Source organism: Rhea americana, unplaced genomic scaffold (genome assembly GCF_003343005.1).
Source record: "Rhea americana isolate MKP2758 unplaced genomic scaffold, rheAme1 scaffold_63, whole genome shotgun sequence".
Lineage (NCBI taxonomy): Eukaryota > Metazoa > Chordata > Aves > Rheiformes > Rheidae > Rhea > Rhea americana.
Window position 1 is genome coordinate 2218911 of NW_028186790.1, and position 21939 is coordinate 2240849.

The 21939-nt window shown below is 41.3% G+C and overlaps 1 protein-coding gene across 2 annotated transcripts in view; it reads right to left on the reverse strand.

Annotated features, from left to right (window-relative positions):
* Window positions 1-21939, reverse strand: part of EVA1A (eva-1 homolog A, regulator of programmed cell death) — a 215535-nt gene that overhangs the window by 108528 nt on the left and 85068 nt on the right. For both annotated transcript variants that reach the window (XM_085320382.1, XM_085320381.1), the window contains exons 4-5: window positions 16472-16624; window positions 402-545 (exon numbers count right to left, since the gene is read on the reverse strand). In XM_085320382.1, coding sequence (XP_085176508.1) covers window positions 402-545; window positions 16472-16624 — 297 coding nt within the window. The remainder of the gene's footprint in view (window positions 1-401; window positions 546-16471; window positions 16625-21939) is intronic.

Here is a 21939-nt window from a genome sequence, read left to right on the forward strand (position 1 = left end):
AAAGCAAAAAGGARGCTATCAATAACCAAAACTTTGCTGTCGGCAAATGAAACAGCAGTACACTAACATTCAGGTTCTAAGCATCCAAAATGGCTTCAGCTGTCAGATTTTTCTGCCTTGCAGAGGCAGTGTTGGAKGGGATAACAAAACATCATTTCTATATTTTCTGATTTTTCTATCATGCCAATGAGTAGAAAAAGAGTCAGAATTAAACCATTCAAGTGATCCACAGAGCTTTCCCACATGCCCAAATAGGAATCACAATGAACTGCATAGCCTTCTGGAAGCTTAACAACTTATTTTTGCACAATTACAACCCTTGTCTTTCTTCACAGGCTGCAGTTCATCAAACATACACCCAGTGAGAGTTAGATAGTTAGCAAGAGAATTTTGTGGCTCACCGCATGTATAGATGACATTAAGATGCTTTCGGATGCCAGGGTAACAAGGATCTCCAAATTCATAGGTGCTGGCATATATGCTGCAACTTCTTTTCCCATGACAGCGCTTGATCATGAGTTGGAGAGCAGTAGCCGACTGACACTCTAAAAGGAAAAAAGGATACCTATTTCTGAATATTTGTCCATCCACATTAGACAACTAGACTCATGCAAAGCAGACATGAGAACAGATATGTGTAAGCTTTCCATGAATATTTCAAGATCYCTGTGCGTATATGGGAAGGTGTATCTGACTCTCAAATCCTACTAATCAACTGCAAATTGTAAAAGGAAATTACAGAAAAGAATAGCAAAGAATTAGAAGTTCCTCCTCAGCAGTAGAAAGAAAGCTGCAAACAAAAGATGGCTTGTTGTCAAAAGGAAAAGCCTATCCAAAGTAATAACTATTCCTTCTTACCTGGTGTTTGTTCTGTGAACATCTCAAAGGACTCTGAGAGGTATTGGTATCCTCATTTTAACAGATAGAGAAACAGAGGCATAGAAAGAGAAGAGACCAAGAGAAGAGATCAGTGCAGGGCATGGAAAAAGACTCTTTCCAATGTATTCATCCAGAAAAACCACAAGCCTCCACATAAACTAAAAGACTGTCATAGGAACTGAAAGTAYGTGAATACTACAATTACAATATTCACTTACAATATTGAAACCATGAAGATTTATTCAGCTGTCTAATAATGCAATCACAGTAATATACAACACACTTAGCAAATTCCCAAATAATGGGTAGAAAGGAGACAAACATTATGATCTTATTTAGGGAAGGGTAAAACTCTAATTTGATCTGAGCATGTTGAGGTGTGTTTTTTTTTTCCCCAAGGTTTACTTTTTCATTTTAAGAGAAAGAGATAGGGAGAGTCTGGGTATGTTTTAGGCTTTTTTAACCTTTGTTGAATGCAACCCTATCTAACACACTCTAGGTGACCCTGCTTGAGCAGGGAGGTTGGACTAGATGATCTCCAGAGGTCCCTTCCAACCTTGCTGATTCTGTGATTCTATGATTCTATGATTCGTGTCTGTAGCAACCATCTCTAATCCCATTCTGCAGACAGAGATAATCAGCATCCCTGTCAGGATCCTTACAGGATGCTCTATTTCAAAGTATAATGAAGTCTAGGAGGTCAAATAACTATACTACCAACTACTATCTGAGTAGAAATATTCTGTTAGCTCTTTATCCCATGCAACTAGAAATGTCTAGCATATCAGGACTTTAGAATATGAAAAGCTGCAAAAGTAAATATTTTCCTAAGTATTATTTTATATCAGAATGTTTGCTACCGTTTTCTCAGCTAAGGTKAAATGATTTGTACAGGTAGCTCTTGAACTTTGAGGTGCTAGACTGATAGTTTGCATCCACTGTCCGAGGAGGGCCAAGCACAAGAAGTTGACAAGAAGAATCGTCTTCAACATCAAGCAGTTGCTAAAAGTAGCAGGAAAGCTACAGAGAAATGAATAGAAACTCCTCTTGGTCCTTAACCAGGAGGCAAGGAAAGGGAAAACGAACCCTAAAAGGTATTGAATGCTAGAACCAGCACAAAAGCCATGGCAGACGCAGGAAAGCCACAGAAAAAAAAAAGCCCAGAGGGCAATATGTCTTTATTCTCAAATCAAAGGCAGCATTTTATTTCACATGCTGCAAATGACAAARGAACAGGGCCCCATGTGAGCGTTTTCATACTAAACCACCCAAACTTCCTTAGGGGATTTTTGATCCAGTGAGTGTCAGGGGTTCCAACAGAAACATCTGGCATGTAGCAATCCTGCGTTATTGTCTTTTTGTCAAATGTCCAGTTAAAGAAACTCATCAAATCTAAGCATTGCACAGGATTTCATGGCGGGCGCCTCGTCTTTTTATTTGTTATTGTTCTCATGCAAACCAGGCTGCATTCCAAGGCTGCCTGCTCTGGGGCCTCACCCCCCGGCACAGGAGCGGGCTATCTCTGCGGGAGGCTGGAGAATTATCCATGCAGCTCCCATTGCTGGTCCTGTGAGAGGCATGGTAAGCATATATTGTCAAAGATGCTTGTCCTTTGGGACACTCCTCCTGCAAGAATAAGTGGTAAATAAGTCCAGACTCTCCGGCTGTGAGATCTGTAGATTCAGCACATAGAAAACGCCTCTAGGTATTTTCTCTGCTGTCCTTACACTAACATCACCAGCRTTTCTAGCCATTGCCAGTCGTATGTTGGTATTGAAGACTTCTGTCCTCCTGTGCAGTTCTGAGCAGGCTAAGATCTCCATCCACAGTGACTTCAACAGCTGTCTCTGTACTAGATCAAACTGAGCTTGAACCCTGACACACCATTATCCACCTTGTATAAGCATTACCATTTTCCCTAGTATGATTCTGACCAGGCCAGCTAGCGTTACTTCAGACAGGGCTCAGGAACAACGTTCCTGGGCTGCTTTCAATTATCAGATTGCAGGAGATATCYTTGGATCTTTTCAGTAGGAGAAGGATTGGGGGGACTGGTGGTAGACAGTTTAGCTGTGTAGACATGAGGCCTGTCAGCCTTAGGGCTGGGCTTTAGCTCATCATTTTCAATAGCACAGACTAGCTAATGTCTACAGAGTAGGTGAGCACAATCCAGAAGCTACTTTTATCAGGTAGTAGTTACATTTCATCTGCCCAATGAGAGGATAGCCTTGTCCACGCTACCAACTGAAAACATGCCTTAATGCCTACACATGGTGATGGGAYAGTGCTCTAGCCCCTTCCTCAGCCCAGGTACCAGTGCAAACGTAGCTTGAGTTGTAACATCCGAGCAGACCCTTTTTCCAGGTAACTCCACCTACCAGAGCAAGTCTTATCACWGCAATTCATATTTATATCCCTAACAGCACTCAGGCCCAGCCTATGCTGTTTTGGTATTTTCACACTGGTAAATGAAATAGTGTCCCGGACCATTCTTAGGTCCTGAGGCCAACTGCTGTGGGGCAACAGTGCTACTGARCACTCTTACTCTTCAAAACAGAATGGTCACACCAGTAGCACCTARTGGGAATGGTTCCAGTCCTATAACCAAGCCCAAACCATCTCCTGGATTGCCTGGAGACTGAAGATTGTCTCCTGGACTAGAGGAGGGTTAGTTGGCCCAAGGCAACCAACCATGCCAYGGACCATGCTACAGTTTAACAACATAGATGATCTATTTCCAGTATCTATGCTCAGGCCTACTAGTTTACCAGCATACATGCCGCCTTAGATACGAAGCTTCTCATGACACAGACTACACCTCCATATTCACTTATMAAATATCAATGGTGAAATGCTCAACACTCCAATTGCAGGCTACTCCAGCCCAAACTGCACTAGCCAGTATGAGCCAAGCACAGCACAGACTCTATATGCTTCAATTACAGATGAGGATGAAATCCCCTAACACAGGAAGTAAGGAACAGAGAAAAAAAAAGAAAGAAAGAAAAAGGACTGGTTGTAAACCTTAACACTGAAAATGTTGATAAGGATATGAGCCACCTGTTGGAACTGCAGCACAYAAACCACAGAATAATTTAGCTGGAAGCAATATCTGGAGGTTATCCAGTCCACTCCTGCTAAAAAGCAGGGCCAACTTTGAAGTTACATCAGGTTGCTCAGGAATTTGTCCAGGCAAGTTTTGAAAATCTCCACAGAYGAATATTCCACAGCCTCCTTGGACACCTGTTCCACCCTAAATCACTCTYCAGGTGAAGAATTTTTTCCCTTTTRTCTAATCAGAGTTCCRTTGCTGCAATTTGTGATCATTGCTTCTTGACTTTTTGCTGTGCRTTTCCGAAAACAGTCTTCTGTATAACCACCTTTTAAGTAGTAGAAGATAGCAATAACACCCCCTTGAGCATCCACCTCTCCAGGTTGAACAAACATAGCTCCCTCAGCCTCTCCCYGTATGCCATGTGCTCTGGCCCCCTGACCAGCTTTGGTGGCCCTTTGCTGGAACCTCTCCAGTTCATCAACATCTCCCTTGTCCTGGGGAGCCCCAAAATGAACATTCCACTACTTCAGACACAGTCTCATAAGCACCAAATAGTGAATAAAACCTTCTCTTGATCTGTTTGCTATGTTCTATTAGAATTCAGTATCTCCTTAGCTGTCATTGCCACAAGACCTTACTAATGACTCACCTTCAACTTGTCCTTCAGGACCCCTTGGTCTTTTTCCTGAAAAGCTGCTGTTTAGCCAGTTGGCCCCCAGTCTTTGCTGTTGCAATACAAGACTTTGCATTTGCCATTTTGAACTTCATGAATCCTAGAATATCATGAATGCGAGAATGGCAGAAAGTCATCTCACAAACCTATGTTACAAGACCTAGCTAAAGCCTACTGACAAGACCATACTCCCACATGGTAAATCCAAACGCTGTTCTCATTTCTTCCATGGTAAGGCCTGAGCCATTCCCTTCAATTGGGTAATATACTTCCAGATTTACGCAAACAGCCCTGAAAAAAAGAAATGGATTATCTGGCACAAAATTTGACAAAACACTCACTTGAAAGACTTTGTTCACAAAGGGAATTTTCCCTTATTTTCCATCCATACAAGATCTAAGCAGAAATGGCTTGTGCATTACCAGAACCAACAGGGCAAGCAGCCAGCAGTACTCTCAGGGAGGATATTGAAATTAGCTTGGTCTCTCCTTTTTTTTTCTTTTTTTTTTTGACCTGTCAACATGTCAGTCCTCCACATAACACATTGAATTGAAAAATGGAAGAGAGGCACCGTAAACTCCAGATGGGACCATCTCCCCCATACACATAAAAGAATTCGTGATAAGGAGGTCACTCAACTGGATGTCAAAATGTCATATTCAAGCATCTTTATTCCCTTGTTAACTAGCATTGAATATGTCAATAACACATCTGAGAGATGCCTGAATGATATATAAGGCTGCAGAACCTTCATAAATCACAGTGTCATCATCATGACAATCAGAGCCTCAGAAATGACCATACAGTTTTTTATTTTACTGCATGTCCCAYGAGTATAAAAACACTCAACATCAGTCACGTTGGCTGTTATGAAGTGCACGCAGATAATTTGACTTCCAAATGTAAACGCATCCTCAGGGATCTGTGCTGGAATGAGATCTTCAAGCTTGTTAGTATCTCTTCAGGAGGCAATTCCAGGTCAGAACACTCCACCTGCCAAGCACCCRTTCCCAGAGCTCACAAAGACAAGATAATGGAGGCTCTCATATCCTCCTTAACTTAACCTCCCCAAAAAGATGCAAGGGAACCAAGYCTAGCAATGTGGCAGGGCAGCGTTGAGCTGTAGTCCCCTGCAGCTGGCTAATTTCATATTTTCCAGATCTTCACAAGTGGAAGACTGGATGTGACACTCTCATTGGAGCCAGATGGCATGCTTATTTGGAGGAACATCTCCTTTTCATTGCTGCTTTTTATCTTTCTTGCTTGCTGAGTGCAAACTGTGCACATTATAATAAATATCATACTGACACCGGTGACAAACAAGTGATCAAGTATCAGAGATATGGGGAAGAAAGACACTCGCAAGTGCCAACACCTAAATCTGCTATCACTGAGGTAACTACTGCTAAGCATAGTCAAGCCCATGCAAATAGCATTTTAAAGCACACAAAGACCAAATCTCATTGCACAGTATTAAAAAAATTTCAAGACTTCACCAATGRTAGAGAACCTGCTTACATAGGTTGGATTAGATTTACCCTCTACTTTCATTAGAATAGGAATTGCTTCAATACACTGTTGAAGAGTAAATGTGAATTCTGGCTATGGTGAAACTTCTACATATGAAAATATTTAAAGAAATCAGCTGTGCTTTTGGAATATGGTATTTTAAACTAAAGTCTTGATTTGGGAGGATAGTGGTATCATCTTGTCCTATCCTCTTTATGTCTGCCCCCACCTTCTAGAAGTTGTACATCCTTCCAGTCTTGCTRCTGCTGCAAGGTCTGTTTGAATTCCCTGTTGGAGATCACTCCACAAACACTCACTGCTGGGCAGTTTCATTCCAGCTTCTACTCTAAGCCATCAGTGAGTAATTCATCCTAGCAGTTGCATTTAGTATTCCAGGACTCTTAGCCTGATATTCCTCCCTGATCTACTATCTTCATGAGCTTAAGAGGAAGGATTTTACCAGCTGCAGTTTGCAGAGAGCACTGGCCTTAATCCTGGAATCAGTCCCAGTGATGTAATGTCCATATCATCAAGTTCACCACAATGAAYGGGTTTTAGTCAGTTTAAAGCTGCTTCCCAGCACGAGTATTTCTTTATTACTCTTCCTGGTCAAAAAAAACAAAATGGAGCCAACGTCTATTAATCACATCCGTTAGTCTGGTTACTCACTATTACTTGTTTTTCTCCAACAAGAGTGACACATCCAAATATCAAAGCCAAGCCATACACCACTGCTTTTGATTGCAGAAACTATCTGGGATTGAAAAAATGTTTCCAAACTGTTCAAATTTTTCATTCTGGTAACTCTTAGATGTTCTACTGGAGATCACAACCTCCTCCAAGGCAGCAGTAGTCGTAAGTGGATCCACAAACAGATTTAGACACCTGGGTTTTTGAGATAGGTGACTAATTCCATAGTTAGGTTGGGCATATGCCAGATGCCTAAAAACATCTGTGCATTTGTTAGACTCATGAGCAGACTCACTTACTACGTACGTGTTGAGCTTGCAAAGGCAGGTTCCTGTACTGCTGAGGCAGGCTTTCCAGAGCAAGCAAGACCATGTATACCTGAGTTTTACGTATTAACGTGTTAGCATGTCATAAGGCAGGCACACAGGGTTTTTCCATGGGCACTACTTGTGACTAGAAACGCAGCAGGGCATGCAGCATACCCCAGTATTGACCATTCTGTCAGACTAAAAAGAAAGCCATTTCTCCCCTTTCTTCACAGACCTCAGGATCACAGGAGTGTTGGTTGGAAGGGACCTCTGGATGTTATGTGATCCAACACTAGATCAGCTCAGCTATAGTACTGTCTAGCTGTGTCCTGAATGCCATTCTGTGTAATTGGTCCCTGCACAACACTACTGTACTGTAGTTTTTCCTAATATCCACTCTGAACTTCCCATAGCACAACTTCAGGTTGTCGCCCTTGTTTTACCACCTGACACTACAAAGCATCACCTACACTGTAGTCTTTGTAATTAATATTCAAGTAGTTGTATGAGCTCTCCCCAGCCTCCTCTGTGTCARACCAAACAAATCCAGCTCCCCACCTTCTTGTAGGTCTTCTACTCCACACTGACATACCACAGCCTCTGCTCTATTCTCCCCAGTTTCTCAATATCCCTCTTGTATTCGGGGACTGAAACACCTAGCAACATACCAGTCAGTGTTTCCATGCCCATTACTGTCCCTGCCCTGGAAAATTCACTTCTAAAAGTCTCACCCACAGGAACAAGAGGTTCAGGTATAGGACTGGCCCAAAAGCACAGAAGGTGAATGACTATCAGCAGGACCATGGCCCCACTTATATCTTYACCCACTAACTCACATGGAGAAGATCACTGTGTGTGCTGTTCACTGAGGCCACAGTGGGAGAACAACCATTAACAGTGAAAAGTACTTCATCTTTCTAGTGTTAACATCCAGCACTTATCTACAGATCATCCATTTTTTTCCAATTCCCTTCTATTCTGTTAATCTCCCTCTAAATTCAGTCTTGTGTGCTCTCAGGGGTTCTGGGCAGGACAGTCTCTCTCTTAATGTTCACAGCAATAATTACTCTTTCATCTGAGCATCAGATCTATCTAGTTTCCATTACTAGACAGCCCCCACTGCAAATTAGTCTTATATGTCCTTAGTCAACATAGCAATCATGTGTTCTCCTGAAAAGAAAGAAAAATAGAGCCTGAGAAAAAAATCTCCACCCATTTGTCAGAGGAAGCACTCAGAGCCTGCATATTTAGCATATGAAGTGGTGCACTCCTTCTGCTTTTTCAATGAACAAAGTTTTATTGTTCTTTTCCTTGAGAACCATATGCCAAAAAGCATGAGCTGTTGTATCAGAAGGACCAAGTGACTGGCTGTAATAAGAGGCTTCAGAAAGAGAATCACTGCCTAAAACACTATTTCCAATGGTATATGTGAGGCATGTGATTAAGAATTGGAACATGACTGGTGGTGCCTGCTTAAGAGATTAAATCTGTGGCAGACTTTGGCTCAGTGTAAAGGCATCAGGAATAGACCCTCATCCAGAATTAAAACAGGCAGCAGAGTCCTAGCTTTCCTTGCTGTGTTCCAAGGATTAGGCAAAAAGAATGAGCTAAAATAAATATTCCAAACAAGTGACATCTCTAGGAGGGAACATTCTCCCAAGCAGAGGACATGACTTTTCTCCAAAACATGCAACAGGGTCTTCTGCTAAAAAAATAAAGCAGGACAAATTATGTCCTGAGAGCTACAAAGCAGGGAGAAGATAATGAAACATAGAAGATGTAGAAGTCAAACAACTAACAGGAGAGAAATTTAGTTCCCGCAAAGCAACCTGACAGAATCAGAACTGTGGTTATCTACTCATTTGCCAAAAGAAAAAAATAATCTTCAATGCAAGGGAAAGAAGGATGTAAGTAGGAGGAAAGTAATCCAGTCTTGCCAGTGAGATAAATGCCCTTCATGTTTTACCTAGGAGTAGCTCAAAACTGTCTCATTGCGCAAGAGAATCACTATYATAAACAGGAGTGAAGGTAGTTTCCCTTCTGCTCTTGGACATTTTCTCATGTATGTTAAGGATGCTTCATTAGCTGGGGCTGATACAAAGTTCAGCTCCTTCATAAAGCAACAGRCTTCAGAAAACCTACAAAGTAAATCTGTTACCTTTCCAAACAAAAAAATGCCCCTCTTCCAAGTAGAGAAATAAGAGACTAATTTTGAAAAAGATATGGTTAAAAGCATTTCTGAGCTGTAAGTAGGGGCTCAGGGGAGTTTTTGCATATTAAGGCACTGGGCTGTGTAGACGTAGCAGGATGCCTGGGCTTCCTGGTCCATAATGAGGACAAGGGAAGCCTGCCTCCCTCAGCACTGCATCAGACCCCATCATTTCCTTTTCTGTAAGCTTTTATGTTGGAGGAACTTTCTGTCTGCTTTATGCTTCTGCGGTGCCTGGTACTTCCATATCAGGTTGARTTGGGTTTCTGATAAAAATTCGTACCACTATTGCTACAAAGATCAGGAGGGAACTTGGTGTTGGTGAAGCTAGGTTTAAGAACTATATCTCATATAATGCCACTGGAAAAGGCTGACTGAAAAAAAAGCTATATACAAGCACAAGGAGGGTGTGCTAAGAAGGCCAGTTTTACTTAAAAAAAAAAACATTTTAATGAAAGAGAGAAAAATTACTCACCAAACACTTCATAAAACTTTGGAAACTTTAGCAGTGGGCCAGAAAAGAGAAAATGGTCTTAAAAGAAATTTTAATTACATCTAGAGACTGCAGTTGAAGGATCAATTGCAGACTTAATTGCAGATGCTATAAGTTACATTTAGAAACACTTAGTTTATTAATGTGACCTCAAATCATCTTATCACTTTTGCATCTSGAACCAGAGTTCATATAAAACTTATGAGGCTTCAGTTTTGCAGAGACTAACTCAGAGTGTGTAAARTTGAGCAAATGAATACCACTTTGCAGGTTTAGGGGGCTAAAGTGAGAATCTGAAGACAGCTTCAAACTTGGCTCCAAGAAGTCTCAGAGAACAAAGAAGTTTTGGTCTGGCAGCAACAGTAAAAATTTTATTATTTAATTTGCAGCAGAAAATGGTTGATTGTAGGCCATAAGGCATTCAAGATAAAAAGCAAAGAAGCTAACAGCTTTTGCTTCAGCCAGGGATATGGATGTTGCAGTTCAATGCATCTACTGCTACAGAAAGCCCCTGAGTCCATCTGTCCTTCCTATTCATTACAGCCCAACAGAAGCATTTTCCAGATTGCGGGTACATTTCCACAGGTGCTGGTGCCTGCATYTAGACTGAAGCAAGATCTAAACTTCTTGGGACTGGCCCACTTCTTCAAGAGACTAACCAGTTGATGCAACCTGCAAGTCACTTCTTGCCCTTGATTCCTAAAATAAAACACTGAGTGCTTGTAACCTCACAGGTTTCACATTACCTCTGTTTCTCAGGCTCAGCATTACCTGTCATGGTAATTTTGTCTTATTCTTGATTGACATCTGAATTATTTTAAGAGGAACTTTATCAGCTCTGAACAAGTTACACTGGTTTTCATTCAGAGTAACTCAATGGAAATCAGTTGAGATGCTACAAATTTACATCTCTAAGGTTCTGCCCTTTTATTTTTGGGAATATATTCTGTATTTCCTTTAACTAATAGCAGGGCAATAGGTGTCTTTTTTAAGATCACTTAAGTTGATCCTGTTGAAGGCGATACAAACACCCACTTTATTTCCCCAAATAGCAATAGTATATTATCACAGAGCTTGCTAGTGCTATTTAAATTAGTGTTATCAGAATTTTTATTTAGAAACATTTCAGGGGGGTTTATACTCTGCTGTAAACTTTCCTTTTTTTAACCAAGTTAAATCTTGGCTTTGAGAAAGATCTTGTCCAGAAACAAATTTGAATGGATTCTCTTCATTAAAAAAGCCAATGGGGTAGACATGAAACCCTAGAATTTTATATAAATCATTTTTTATTACTCTATGGAATCCAACAATAGTTTGATTTTTTTTAGAAACAAAGCTGAAAAGTGATTTTAATTACCTCCTGGTGTTTTGAAACAAAAAGTGAAACAGGCAAACTAGCTAAAACTGAAAAACAACTTTTTAAAAGCAGCCTATGTCCCACTTAGAGTTCTAAATGGATATTTCATTTCAATTTAGATTTAATAAGGTATTATATGTGAATTAAACAGCAACTGATATTTATTTAGCCTTCAAACCCGGATAGTTGTGGGTTTTATTACATATATACAGCTCAGCCTCTAAAAGCATGTTCTTAATCATCAGTATTACACATAACAAAGCAGTAATGTAAATCAAACCTAGACAGAGAGCGTCACACCTACAGGCACTCTGGAAGCCTGACGGGCACATTATAGAAGAAAGTTGCAATCCGACTCCCTTCTCCATGTGCTGCTCATCCCACACACCAAGCATCACAGCCATCAGCAGCAGCATGGTGAAATCAGGCTGTAGCAAAACAACGTTTCCAGACACAAGCCCTCGGACCCCCGAAAGGAYGGCCGTGTTACATGCCATCATTTGCTCAGCACAGATTTCAGTGGGTCCCTCCTTCCCTCCTGCCACCGCCAGCTCCAGCTGCCTCCCTGTCTATGCCGGAGGCTAGTACTCATTGTTGTGCCAGCTCCACCATTTGGAGGTCTTCCAGGCTCCACACAGCACCAGCAAAAGGGGCTGGCTTTTTTTTTTTTTTTTTTTAACCCTTTTCTGTTCAGGCTATGGTTCCACACTACGAATCTTCTACTGCAAAACAGGCTTAAGAGATTCCTGTCACTGCTCCTGCCAGTGGGAGTTATTTCCACCCTCATCACCCCGATTCACCACCTCATCTGTTCTCCTGATTCAACTTCTTCTGATTCTATGCTCTTACCAAAAATCTGACATGCTCTAAATAACAAAAATACCTTCCCCCCAAAATATGCTTTTTTTTTCCATTGTAGCATTTCACAGATCAAGTTTAGAGYACAGCCACAAACTTGCACTTACAGAAACAGAGTGGAAAATTTTTGTGGCTGGAGAAGAGGAGGGGAGGCAAGAATGAATGGACAGAGGGGCAGTAATCTCTTAAAACCAGTTTTCTGYTGGCAGGAACAGTAACAAGTATCCATGGCCTAAAATGATTGTTTTTATTGCACGTATTTCGTACTTATTCACACATTAGACCTGGTCACAAGTAAATAGACTACAAGAGTCTATTATTTATACAGTGTAATAGATATTTATRTAATAGACTGTGAAGGCTCTGGTTCAAGTCACACAGACATCTGCATTAAGAGGAAATCAATACAAACTGAGCTGAATGACTTTCCGGCCCTGCAATAAAATTACGAATGCCAAGGAATCATCATCTAAAGCACAAGCAACCTTTGCTGAACTCAATTCTCTGCTCTTACATTATCAGATCCAAGGAGCTATACAGAATCGCTGACCATCTGAGTTGCGTCAGGGCTCTGTACACATCCATTTTCTCTATATAGAGACACAGGAGAAAACTTCTATGCTAGGTGACAAGGACATTTCACTTCTCAGCAGACTACTCAGCTCCACCTACATACCATGGCCTGAACCTCAGCTTTGGCGCTAGAGTTCTCATGATCTTGTGCRGACTCTGAACCCAAGCCTAGAACCCTTCAACCCAGGCAAGCCGTGAAATTGCTTTGGGCTCTTTGTATACACGACGGAGAGTGACAGGGTCCTTGAGGACACCCAGATCCAGATGTTAGAGGTGAGCTGGACATGTCCATCTCATTCCCTTTGGGCAGAGAGAGCTGCTGTATAARTGTGTATAAATGTATAAATGTGAACGTGTCACACACACTGAATGTGATCAAGGATATTGTTCTACTACATGATAAAAGGGTAACTGTTTTACACCCAAGTTCCTCCTCCTCAATCCCCTAATTAGATCATTACCTTGTATTTGGATACAAGTAAAAAAAAAAGCCATTTTTAAGTTGGCTTCTTGCAGTATAAACAAGTCACTCAAAAACATGCAGACAGAAGCAGCTGTGAACAGCACAATAAAGAGGCAAAGGACTCACTGGGCTGAGGGATATTAATGGTTTGTTGCTTGCAAATAACTCTTTCCCCAGAGACTTCCCTATGCTTTATGTATTGTCTCTGCCCATGCTGGCAGCAAAGTGGAAGCTTTATTAAGAGAGTTACAAATAAGGTCAAATTCCTGTTGGAGCTTTTCAGAGCTCCCAAGGCATTCAAAGAGGGTCCAGCTGTTTGCAGAGGTTTCCCATTACGGTCAGAGATACAAGTTTCAGCATGTTTCTGGTTAAAAGGGAATCCTGGTAGTTTTTTTTTTTTTTTTTAACATAACAGGGATAAGATGCAGTTATTCCCAACAGCTTTCCTTTTTCAGAAGCCAAGCACATTAATATAGATATTAGAGAGAAAGCAACATTTGGCATAGCATGGTGTATGAAACCTTACTTAGGGATCCTACACCACTCACAAGCTTATATGGTTGTTAAAGGTCTGCAAATGTTACAATACAGAAACAATGCAGATTAAATGATTTGTCCRCTTTGCGGTAGAGTTGTAAATGAATACAACACTCTACTAGGTCATCCCTCCTCCCATCTTAGACCTCAGTTCTTTAAAAGTCTCACATATAGAAGCTGTAGGTTTCTAAATGCAACGTAAATATGCATTTTGCTCAAAAAAAAGAATAGAAAAAAACTTTCTGAACTGTTTTTTCATTTTGAGAGGAAGAGCAGTTACCCTTCCCCACCTTTGAGGCAACTGTCAGAAGTTCTTCACTCAACAGTAACTCATGCTGACAGAATAAAAATAGTCACTGCAAACTTATCCAGGACCTACTTCCCACAAAAAGATCCTTTGCCAAAGCTCAGACTTGATACAAATCATCAGTTCCATGAAATTCAAACAGAATAAATCCTCCAGAGCACAAAGCAGTTGGATTCTGCCTTACAGGAACTGGATGCTGCCACGGAGTCTGAGTCATTCAGTTAGATTTGTTAGATCAGCTCGTTGCTAATGTTTGGGATCAAAGGCTGTCACAGGATGGCCCTCCTCATATTGCAGGGCTGTGGAAACCTGCAGAGAAATGTTCTGTAACTAGAGAAAGCTCTGATTTTCAAGCTGCGATGTTTYCACCTATTCCTGAAGGAACACAGTTGCCTCCTGAGCTAGGCAGGCCCACGGCAGAAATACGTTTTCTGAAGCAGGTTCAGGGAACTCTGCACACCGTGCCCACGATTACTAGCGGCAACATGGAGTACAACCTCCCCACTTCAGCACTGTAAATGTAGGCATTTTCACTCATTTGGGTTGCACACGGATTCTGTACTTGTTTCCCTCATTCAGAGCCAACACAGGAGTGCTGACACATCTACCAATTCACCTCCCCTAACTGCATCATAAGAGCACTGTCCCATCTGGTCATCTCACACAAAACAGATGTCCAACAACTCAATTTTTTTAGCCTCAAGCCACAGCCTAAAACCCTATAGTGGATTCAGTGTAAAGCTTCTTAGGTGTTCCCACTGTCARTTTGGCATTATATTGTTCTGTGTTGAACCTGCTCTTGTAACTAGTTTTCATTTAAGAGCTGACATTGAAGGAAGCCCCTGCCTCCTTCCAGCAGCAGACTGCGTGCCACGCTATAGGATCAGACACCTTATTTCCTTGGGCAAACATCATAATTTATAGACATCACAAGGCCAGTTTGAAACACCTGGGGCCTTGCTGTCATACCTCACAGCTTCTTCTCTTAGCTGCAGTTTTGCTCTTGCAACTCCACTGCCTCCCATCCCTTTTCTAGTGCCATATCTCCTGCTCTCATCTAGCATAAGTTTCAGGACTTTGCACCTGGGCAGAGAAGAGTAAAATTTTACCCTTTGTGACTTTCATTCAAAGTGAAGAGTTCTGCTACATGTGACCACTCAGAAAGCAGATTCCCCACATCCGTACTTTCTCACCTGTAAATGCCTATTCCTGGACTCTCACCAAGGACAAAGCAGTTCTCTGTTTGAGCACAYGCTGTAAGTCCATCAGGATTCACCAACTCAGCAAGTCACCACCTGGCAGCCAAACCACCGTGGCCACTAACATCCACACTCTCAGGCCATTGCAAATGTCATATAAAAGAAGCTTAAGCCAACTTGTCAAATGGAGATGTTTCAGCATCTGTTTGTTCCCTGGCAACTGGGTACAACAGAAGTACGTTCAGAGACAGATAAGCCACCTCAGAGGTCAGGAGGTAACTTTTTAAGTGACTGTGACTCTCCTGCCGTATATCCACAAGACTGGGTAGGAGACTGAACTACTCGGCTGTGCTGCAAATGCTCAGATTCTTGCAGCAACACAACTCAAGCACTTACTGTGCTGCACAAACAACTTAGCTGGCCTGATTCCACCTGTAGTTCCTTACCGACACCCATCATGTGCATATCATATTTCCAAACAGTCACTTCACCTGCCTCCATCTGAACAGCATTTAATTCCTTAAGGGTGTTGGATCAACAGCTGCGAAGACAAATATCTCCAGATACAGCTGAACAGATACCAGCTCAGGCTTTTCTATGCAGCCCCTCTGAAGTCCCCCCCACTCTTAAAGGGGAGTCCTTTTGAGAAACCGGTCAATCCTCTCTCACCTCTGCAGACACTCATGATGAGGAAAGCTGACCACAGCATTTTGCACTGTGGACATTCATTCTCTCTGACACAGCTCAAAATGCTCAAACTCATTTCATTTTGGCTCAGGAACAGACAGTTCTGMTGAATGTTTTTCAATTTATGGATCATTAACACATGAAGATGAGACTGTGATAGCCTGGGAGAAAAGAAACTACCCGAAGGTTCTGTAAACCAGCCATAACATGATGCAACTTAACAGCTTGCTTTGACAATTTTCACTCATTGCTAAATGACTTTTACTAAAGTTTAAATACATTCTCTTGCTTGACTTTGCCACAAGTGGTCCATTACACCTGCTGATAATACACTCATCCATAGCATAGGTAGGGATGAAAGACCAGAAGGAAAGAAAATTGATCAAGAAACTCAAGGAGTAGTCTCAAGCACTTAGTCTGATGAATCTGCCAAAAGTCTGTGGCTCAGTAACTTGGCTAGGGTGTACACGTGAACMTCAGGAGTTCAGAGCTCATGATGGAGCTCACCGCTGGGTGACAAACCAGTGCCACACATCAGCTGCATCACAGTAGCAGAYTGCATGTGCTAGTTCTGCTCTCCCTAGCCATGATTTGTGCCAGCACTACCGTGATGACAATATATGAAATTACCCCACTCAGATCAATGTGCTCTGTCAAGACATTCCCCTGCTTACCAATCATGGGCATCCCTAGGCTTTGGTAGGGGCACTCCAGGCTGCCTCCTTGTGTCCTTCCAAAGATAGCAGAGTAAATGGCTATCACCATGCTCTTCTTACAGCTTAGCCTCAGCTTGTCATCTTCACAGGCTACTTTACTCTTGTACTCATCTGGAAGGAAATAAACACTTAATTATTCAGCTGATCCAGAGGCAGGCACCCAGCGTGAAAGGAGCCTTATCACCATCCCATGGTGTGCGAGCTTGTCAGAGGCAGCAGCAAKTCTTGGCATATGCCCAGACGTGCACATCAACTGCCAGCAGAATCACAGCCTTACAACTGCATTTCCTAGAATAGCAGTGATTATCTGCATAATGCATTACCTTTATGGCATTATCAGCACATTTAATGATTTTTTTAATCAAGTACATGTGAGATCTAGTAAATAGTCAATATTATTTCATTTTGCATACAAGTAAGTGAAGCATGGCAATTGACTGATTTCCCCACAGTTATATTAGGAGTCTGTGGCAGGTGAAGGTAAAGGCTCATCTTTAGGCATGTTCCTTGTACAGAGATCAGCCCTCCACCTGCCAAGCATTCATCCTACTTCACAGCAGTTGAAATGTGAGCATAATTACACTCAATAGCTTTTTTCACAAGGATAGCTCCCTTGGCAGATCCAATAAGAGCCRTACTAATTTTGTTAATGGTGGGAACTGCTCTTGCCTGTTGCAAATATAAATGTGCAAAACRGCTCTCAAGTGCAATGGACAGTCCAAGAACACAAAATATACTCCTGCATTTGTAAGGCTGATGCAAACAGAACAGTATCTTGGTTAACACCCATCAAAGAGACCAGGCAGTTATTTCAGAAGCAATCACATGTCATTCCTCTTTGCTATTATTATTTGTATYATGGGAACCCCTAGAGGTCCCCACTTAAAACAGGCCCTCCTCATGTATGTTTACCAACACACTACAGAAGATAAACTCCATTTGGAAGAGCTGCATCTAAATAGCTAGAYATCTGGATGTGTGCTGAAAGAGACCAAGAAAACTGAAATGACTTGTCTACAACAAGTCAAYAGCCAACAGAGTGCATAGCCAGGACTCTATAACTTCAACCTCCCCAGTCTCTGCAGAGCAACATTCCATTGGATTGTGTTATTTACTGCTAGAGATGTAGCAACAACAGGCCAAAGACTGCTCTCCAGCCTCACAGCCATCTGGTATTGCTCAGCTTGCATTTAYACAGCTAAACCCTCCCCCTTTTCCCCACCACAAGGTGCTGCATCTAAACCACTTAACAGGAGTGATCCCCAAACCAAGGTAACCTTGCAAGCATAGTCACTCATCGTTCAAAATGCTGCTATTTGTCCTAGGTCAAAGCTGCCACAGACCACACCAACGACTAAACAGTGCAGATAATCATTAGCCTGCYTGGGGCTGCCCCGGCCCTGTATTGCTTGCTAGCACAGACATGACACTTGTCTCTTCAYGTCACTGGGTGCTCTCTCTGTCTGCTATCACCAATATACAAAATCTTAGGACTTCTGCAAAATCCACTTGTATCAAACTACTCAGTATAAATGAACACTCTCTAATTCATATTTAATACTTTATACTACGGCAGCTAGCACATAATGTGACATTTTTGATTGTGCTGTAACTACAGGCTCAAGAATCATTTCTTCTTGGTTGGGAATTTTCCGCCAAAGCAGAATCATACAAGAGTTTAGGTYTGAAGACTCCTCAGGAGATTGTCTGGTCCAACTGCTGCTCAAAGCAGGGCTAACTTCTACATTAGATGAGATTTTTCAGGAGAAACTATATGAAGAAACCAAGCATTACCTCTGAAGAAATCCAGGACAAAAATGTGCTGATTTGAAAGAAATGTCTTAGAGCAAATGACTTCTCATTCTCAACTTGAAAATTAATATTCAAAACTAAAAATACACTCACCTCAAAACAGTCTATTACCTAGAGAACAGAAGAGCCACCTGAAATGTGAAAACCCTGGTCCAAACTCTCACAGTCCTTGTAAGAATCTTAACCCTAAACCCTGTTTATCCTGCTATGTAATCTTCGTTCTTCCTGTTTAGCCTTTTCCAAAAATCTTTAGGTCCCAGTTTTTATCCCACTGCAGGAACACTTTCACAGCCCCAGAACATTTATGAAACAGGTAAAAACTTTCTCATTCATTCCCAATAGATGAAGACAGAACTAAGACCTAACTTATTCAAGGGAGAGCCTGTTTGAAGATCACACATCCCTGAGGAATATCTGTAGTAGCAAACCCATGACCATCTGAGCATGTAAAACAGTGATAGGAAGCAGGAATAAAGCTCTTTTTAACATTGAAGGTGGTATACGTAAGAATACTACCTAGGTATTACAGAATCTATTAAAGTATAAACACTATCACTTAATCAAAGTTATGCTTATTAATCACAGGAACTGTAAAGACTACAAAACCTACAAATAAGGACAAAATAGAAAAAAATAGACTTTTGTTGCTTAGAACAAAATATGGATTCAAGCTAAAAGTGCAAGGGTATAAAACTGGAATAGAACAAGCTATACACAGTCAATGTTAAACCTATAACATGGGAAGAGAGAATATCTGTGACTGACTAAAGTGGTTGAAATATGAAATAGTTGATTAACTTTAGAAAAAGATCAATTTTGAAGACTCTAACAAGCAAGTTGCCAGAGTCCTCTGCGAAGATCTTATTTCTTACAAAGCACTAATTGAATTTCTTGTTCTAATTTGGTTTTTATTAGCTACTTCTTCCAATTATCAAGTATAACTGATTGCTTAACCACATGCTCTATGGACCCACGTAAGGTCTTTAGAATACTTTACTAAATTCTGTTGAGTGGTCAAGTCAGAGTTTATCATTTGAGAACTTCTCTGGGACCCAAACACGGTGACTGTTGTAATTTGCTCAGAAAACTCCGTGATTCATGGCCTTCGCACTTCTACTGAAAGCTGGTCCAGTCATCATGAGACAATCGACAATAAATCTCTACTTCTACCATCTGCAGTTCTTACCCTTGGAGCTGCCCCAGGAAGTCAGTAGGCAGATGGCTTGAAATACGACATGGGTATAGTAAATCTGACCGTGTACTCCTTGGGAACCAGTGCAGTTTAGCGGTGATGTGCTCTTGGCGTGATGTGGTGTGGCACCATCTGAAAAAAGTGCCACCTACTCCCAGTCACTGAATTCTGCCCTAGGAAACAATTACTGGAGCTGCTAGCTCTCAAGGTTGTGAATATGTGGACTGCTCTGCCCAAGTCCAACCTGGTTAGGGCAGCAGTTCCCGAGGCTGCTATGAAAAAAGACACCGTTTTTTAAAAAGAAGAAAGAAGAACAAAAATGAAAGGATGAAGCAAGTAGTAGTATTTCAGATTCCCAAAAGGTTCCCTGAAGCTTCATCACTGCAGAACAGATGCTCTCAACGTTTCTGGGCAACCTGATAGAAATCTAGATAAACCAACGAATGGAAAGTGATGTTACAGAGGACACAAGTCCCTGAAAGTATTTTCTGCTTTATAACATTGCCACCTCAGTCTCAGCCAGGATGAACTAAAGCCAGCTGTCTTTCATCCAGACACTGATSGCTTCCAGGCACTGGGCAATGGCAAGGACTGTGATTGATGTAAAGAAAATATGGAGCTAAACATCATCCATATATTTACTGGTACTTCAACCCATAATACCCTTATATAAATATTGAAAAGGACCGAGGCAGCGTAAGTGACATAAGTGAGCTGGGACTGGGAATGAATCTGCATTTTTCTCTCTCACTCTCCCAAGCAGAACTGGCCTCCTACAGATCAGTCACAATCTGGTCCTAAGCCTGCTATAACTGTTACAGTCTGGATATAATTCAGTCCAAATGCAAACATTTGTATTAGTGGGTTTCATGTTTCACTCCGAAAAATTAAACATGCTTAAATGGCCTAGGAAAGGTGGCAGTGATATTCAGCAAATGGCTTACTCAGCTGTAATCCCCCATGCAGTCATTTGTAGGGCAACAGAGATTTACCATGATTAAGATATTTGCTGAGGATAATATCCCTTTTATTACTGCCTGTTTTCAGAGACACTGGCTTAAATATAACTCAATAGAGAGAAAGCAAGGAGGGAACAGCTGCAGGCTTTTCTAGACACGTTTTAAAGGTTGTTACATGACATGATTAAAACATGGCTAGAACAATTGAGGGAAAACAATTATAAATGTTTTAAATGGAAAAATTGGCTCTTTCAAATAGCAAAGTGAACACGCAGAACCGTTGTAATTATAGGATGTGTGCAAGAACATTGATTTATTGAACTATAGTAAATAAATTTACCCAGTCTTTTAAGGACATTTTTGCATATGGTCCATGACAATTTTCTGAATGACCATGATTGAGAAGCCAAAAATAAAATGTCAGTTGGCTCAATCTCTATAAGACCTTAGAGATAAGAGCTCCTAAAAATATTTTGCATCTAACATAGGGATATCAGAGATCTATCTTGCCTAAAAATATTTTACAACAGAAATAGTTGAAAATTTTTATGAAATTTTACTGATTATAATATGCAAGGTTCACATAATCAATGCACAATAGTTAGCCCTATTTCCCAGGTCAAAGACCAGAAAAGACATGGAAAGAGAAATCTGTCTTCCTCAAAAAACCCTAAAAGATTTAAATSTGAGAAACAGAGATCTGAGCAAAGAGTGAGTTTCTGTAGGAAACAGAGGTGATCTTGTCCACTTCCTTATCGTCTCAGGATTGTCTCCTATAGAAACTGTCACCTACGTTATGATTGCTACCTTAATGAGACTGCATCCAAGATGCCCCTTCGGAACTGAAATGCTCTCCCTGTGCAGCAACAGCTTCTCTTCAGCTCAGTTTTTCCCTTGCTGTCCTTCATCCCAGCTTTGTTAGTTGTTCCACGAACAAAGAACATTTCCTCTCKTGAAATTCATACCTGTTTACTATGGCCAGTCATTCCACCAGCACTAGCCTTTTCCTTTAAGTGATCAACGAATGTGTTTATGTTTTTAATTGTTAGGTGGTGGTTAGATTTGGTCTATGACATACAGCACAGGGACAACTCCCTTTCTCATCCTGCCACCCTCTCCAGAACAGAGCAGTGATCGCGGCAGGCTCCTCTCCAGTACTGTGTGTCACTCTTTCCACCCACATCACTTACTGCCTCCATCAGACTCTACCAGAGTAAGAGCATGTGCAAATTTCTATTTACTTCTTTTACCCTAATCATTTGCTCCTGGTAGGTCTTTTGCTCCCAGACGAACATTAGTCTACTTTGAGGACAGCCAGGCAGGAGAATTTGCTAAAGATTAGCCACAAAACCAAGGGAAGGGGAGTTCTGCAGAGAAAATACCAGTTTCTTACACAGACACATATGTCAATACCTGGAAAATTTATCTGGAAAGCCAACATTTTTTTTTTAATGGACCGATCT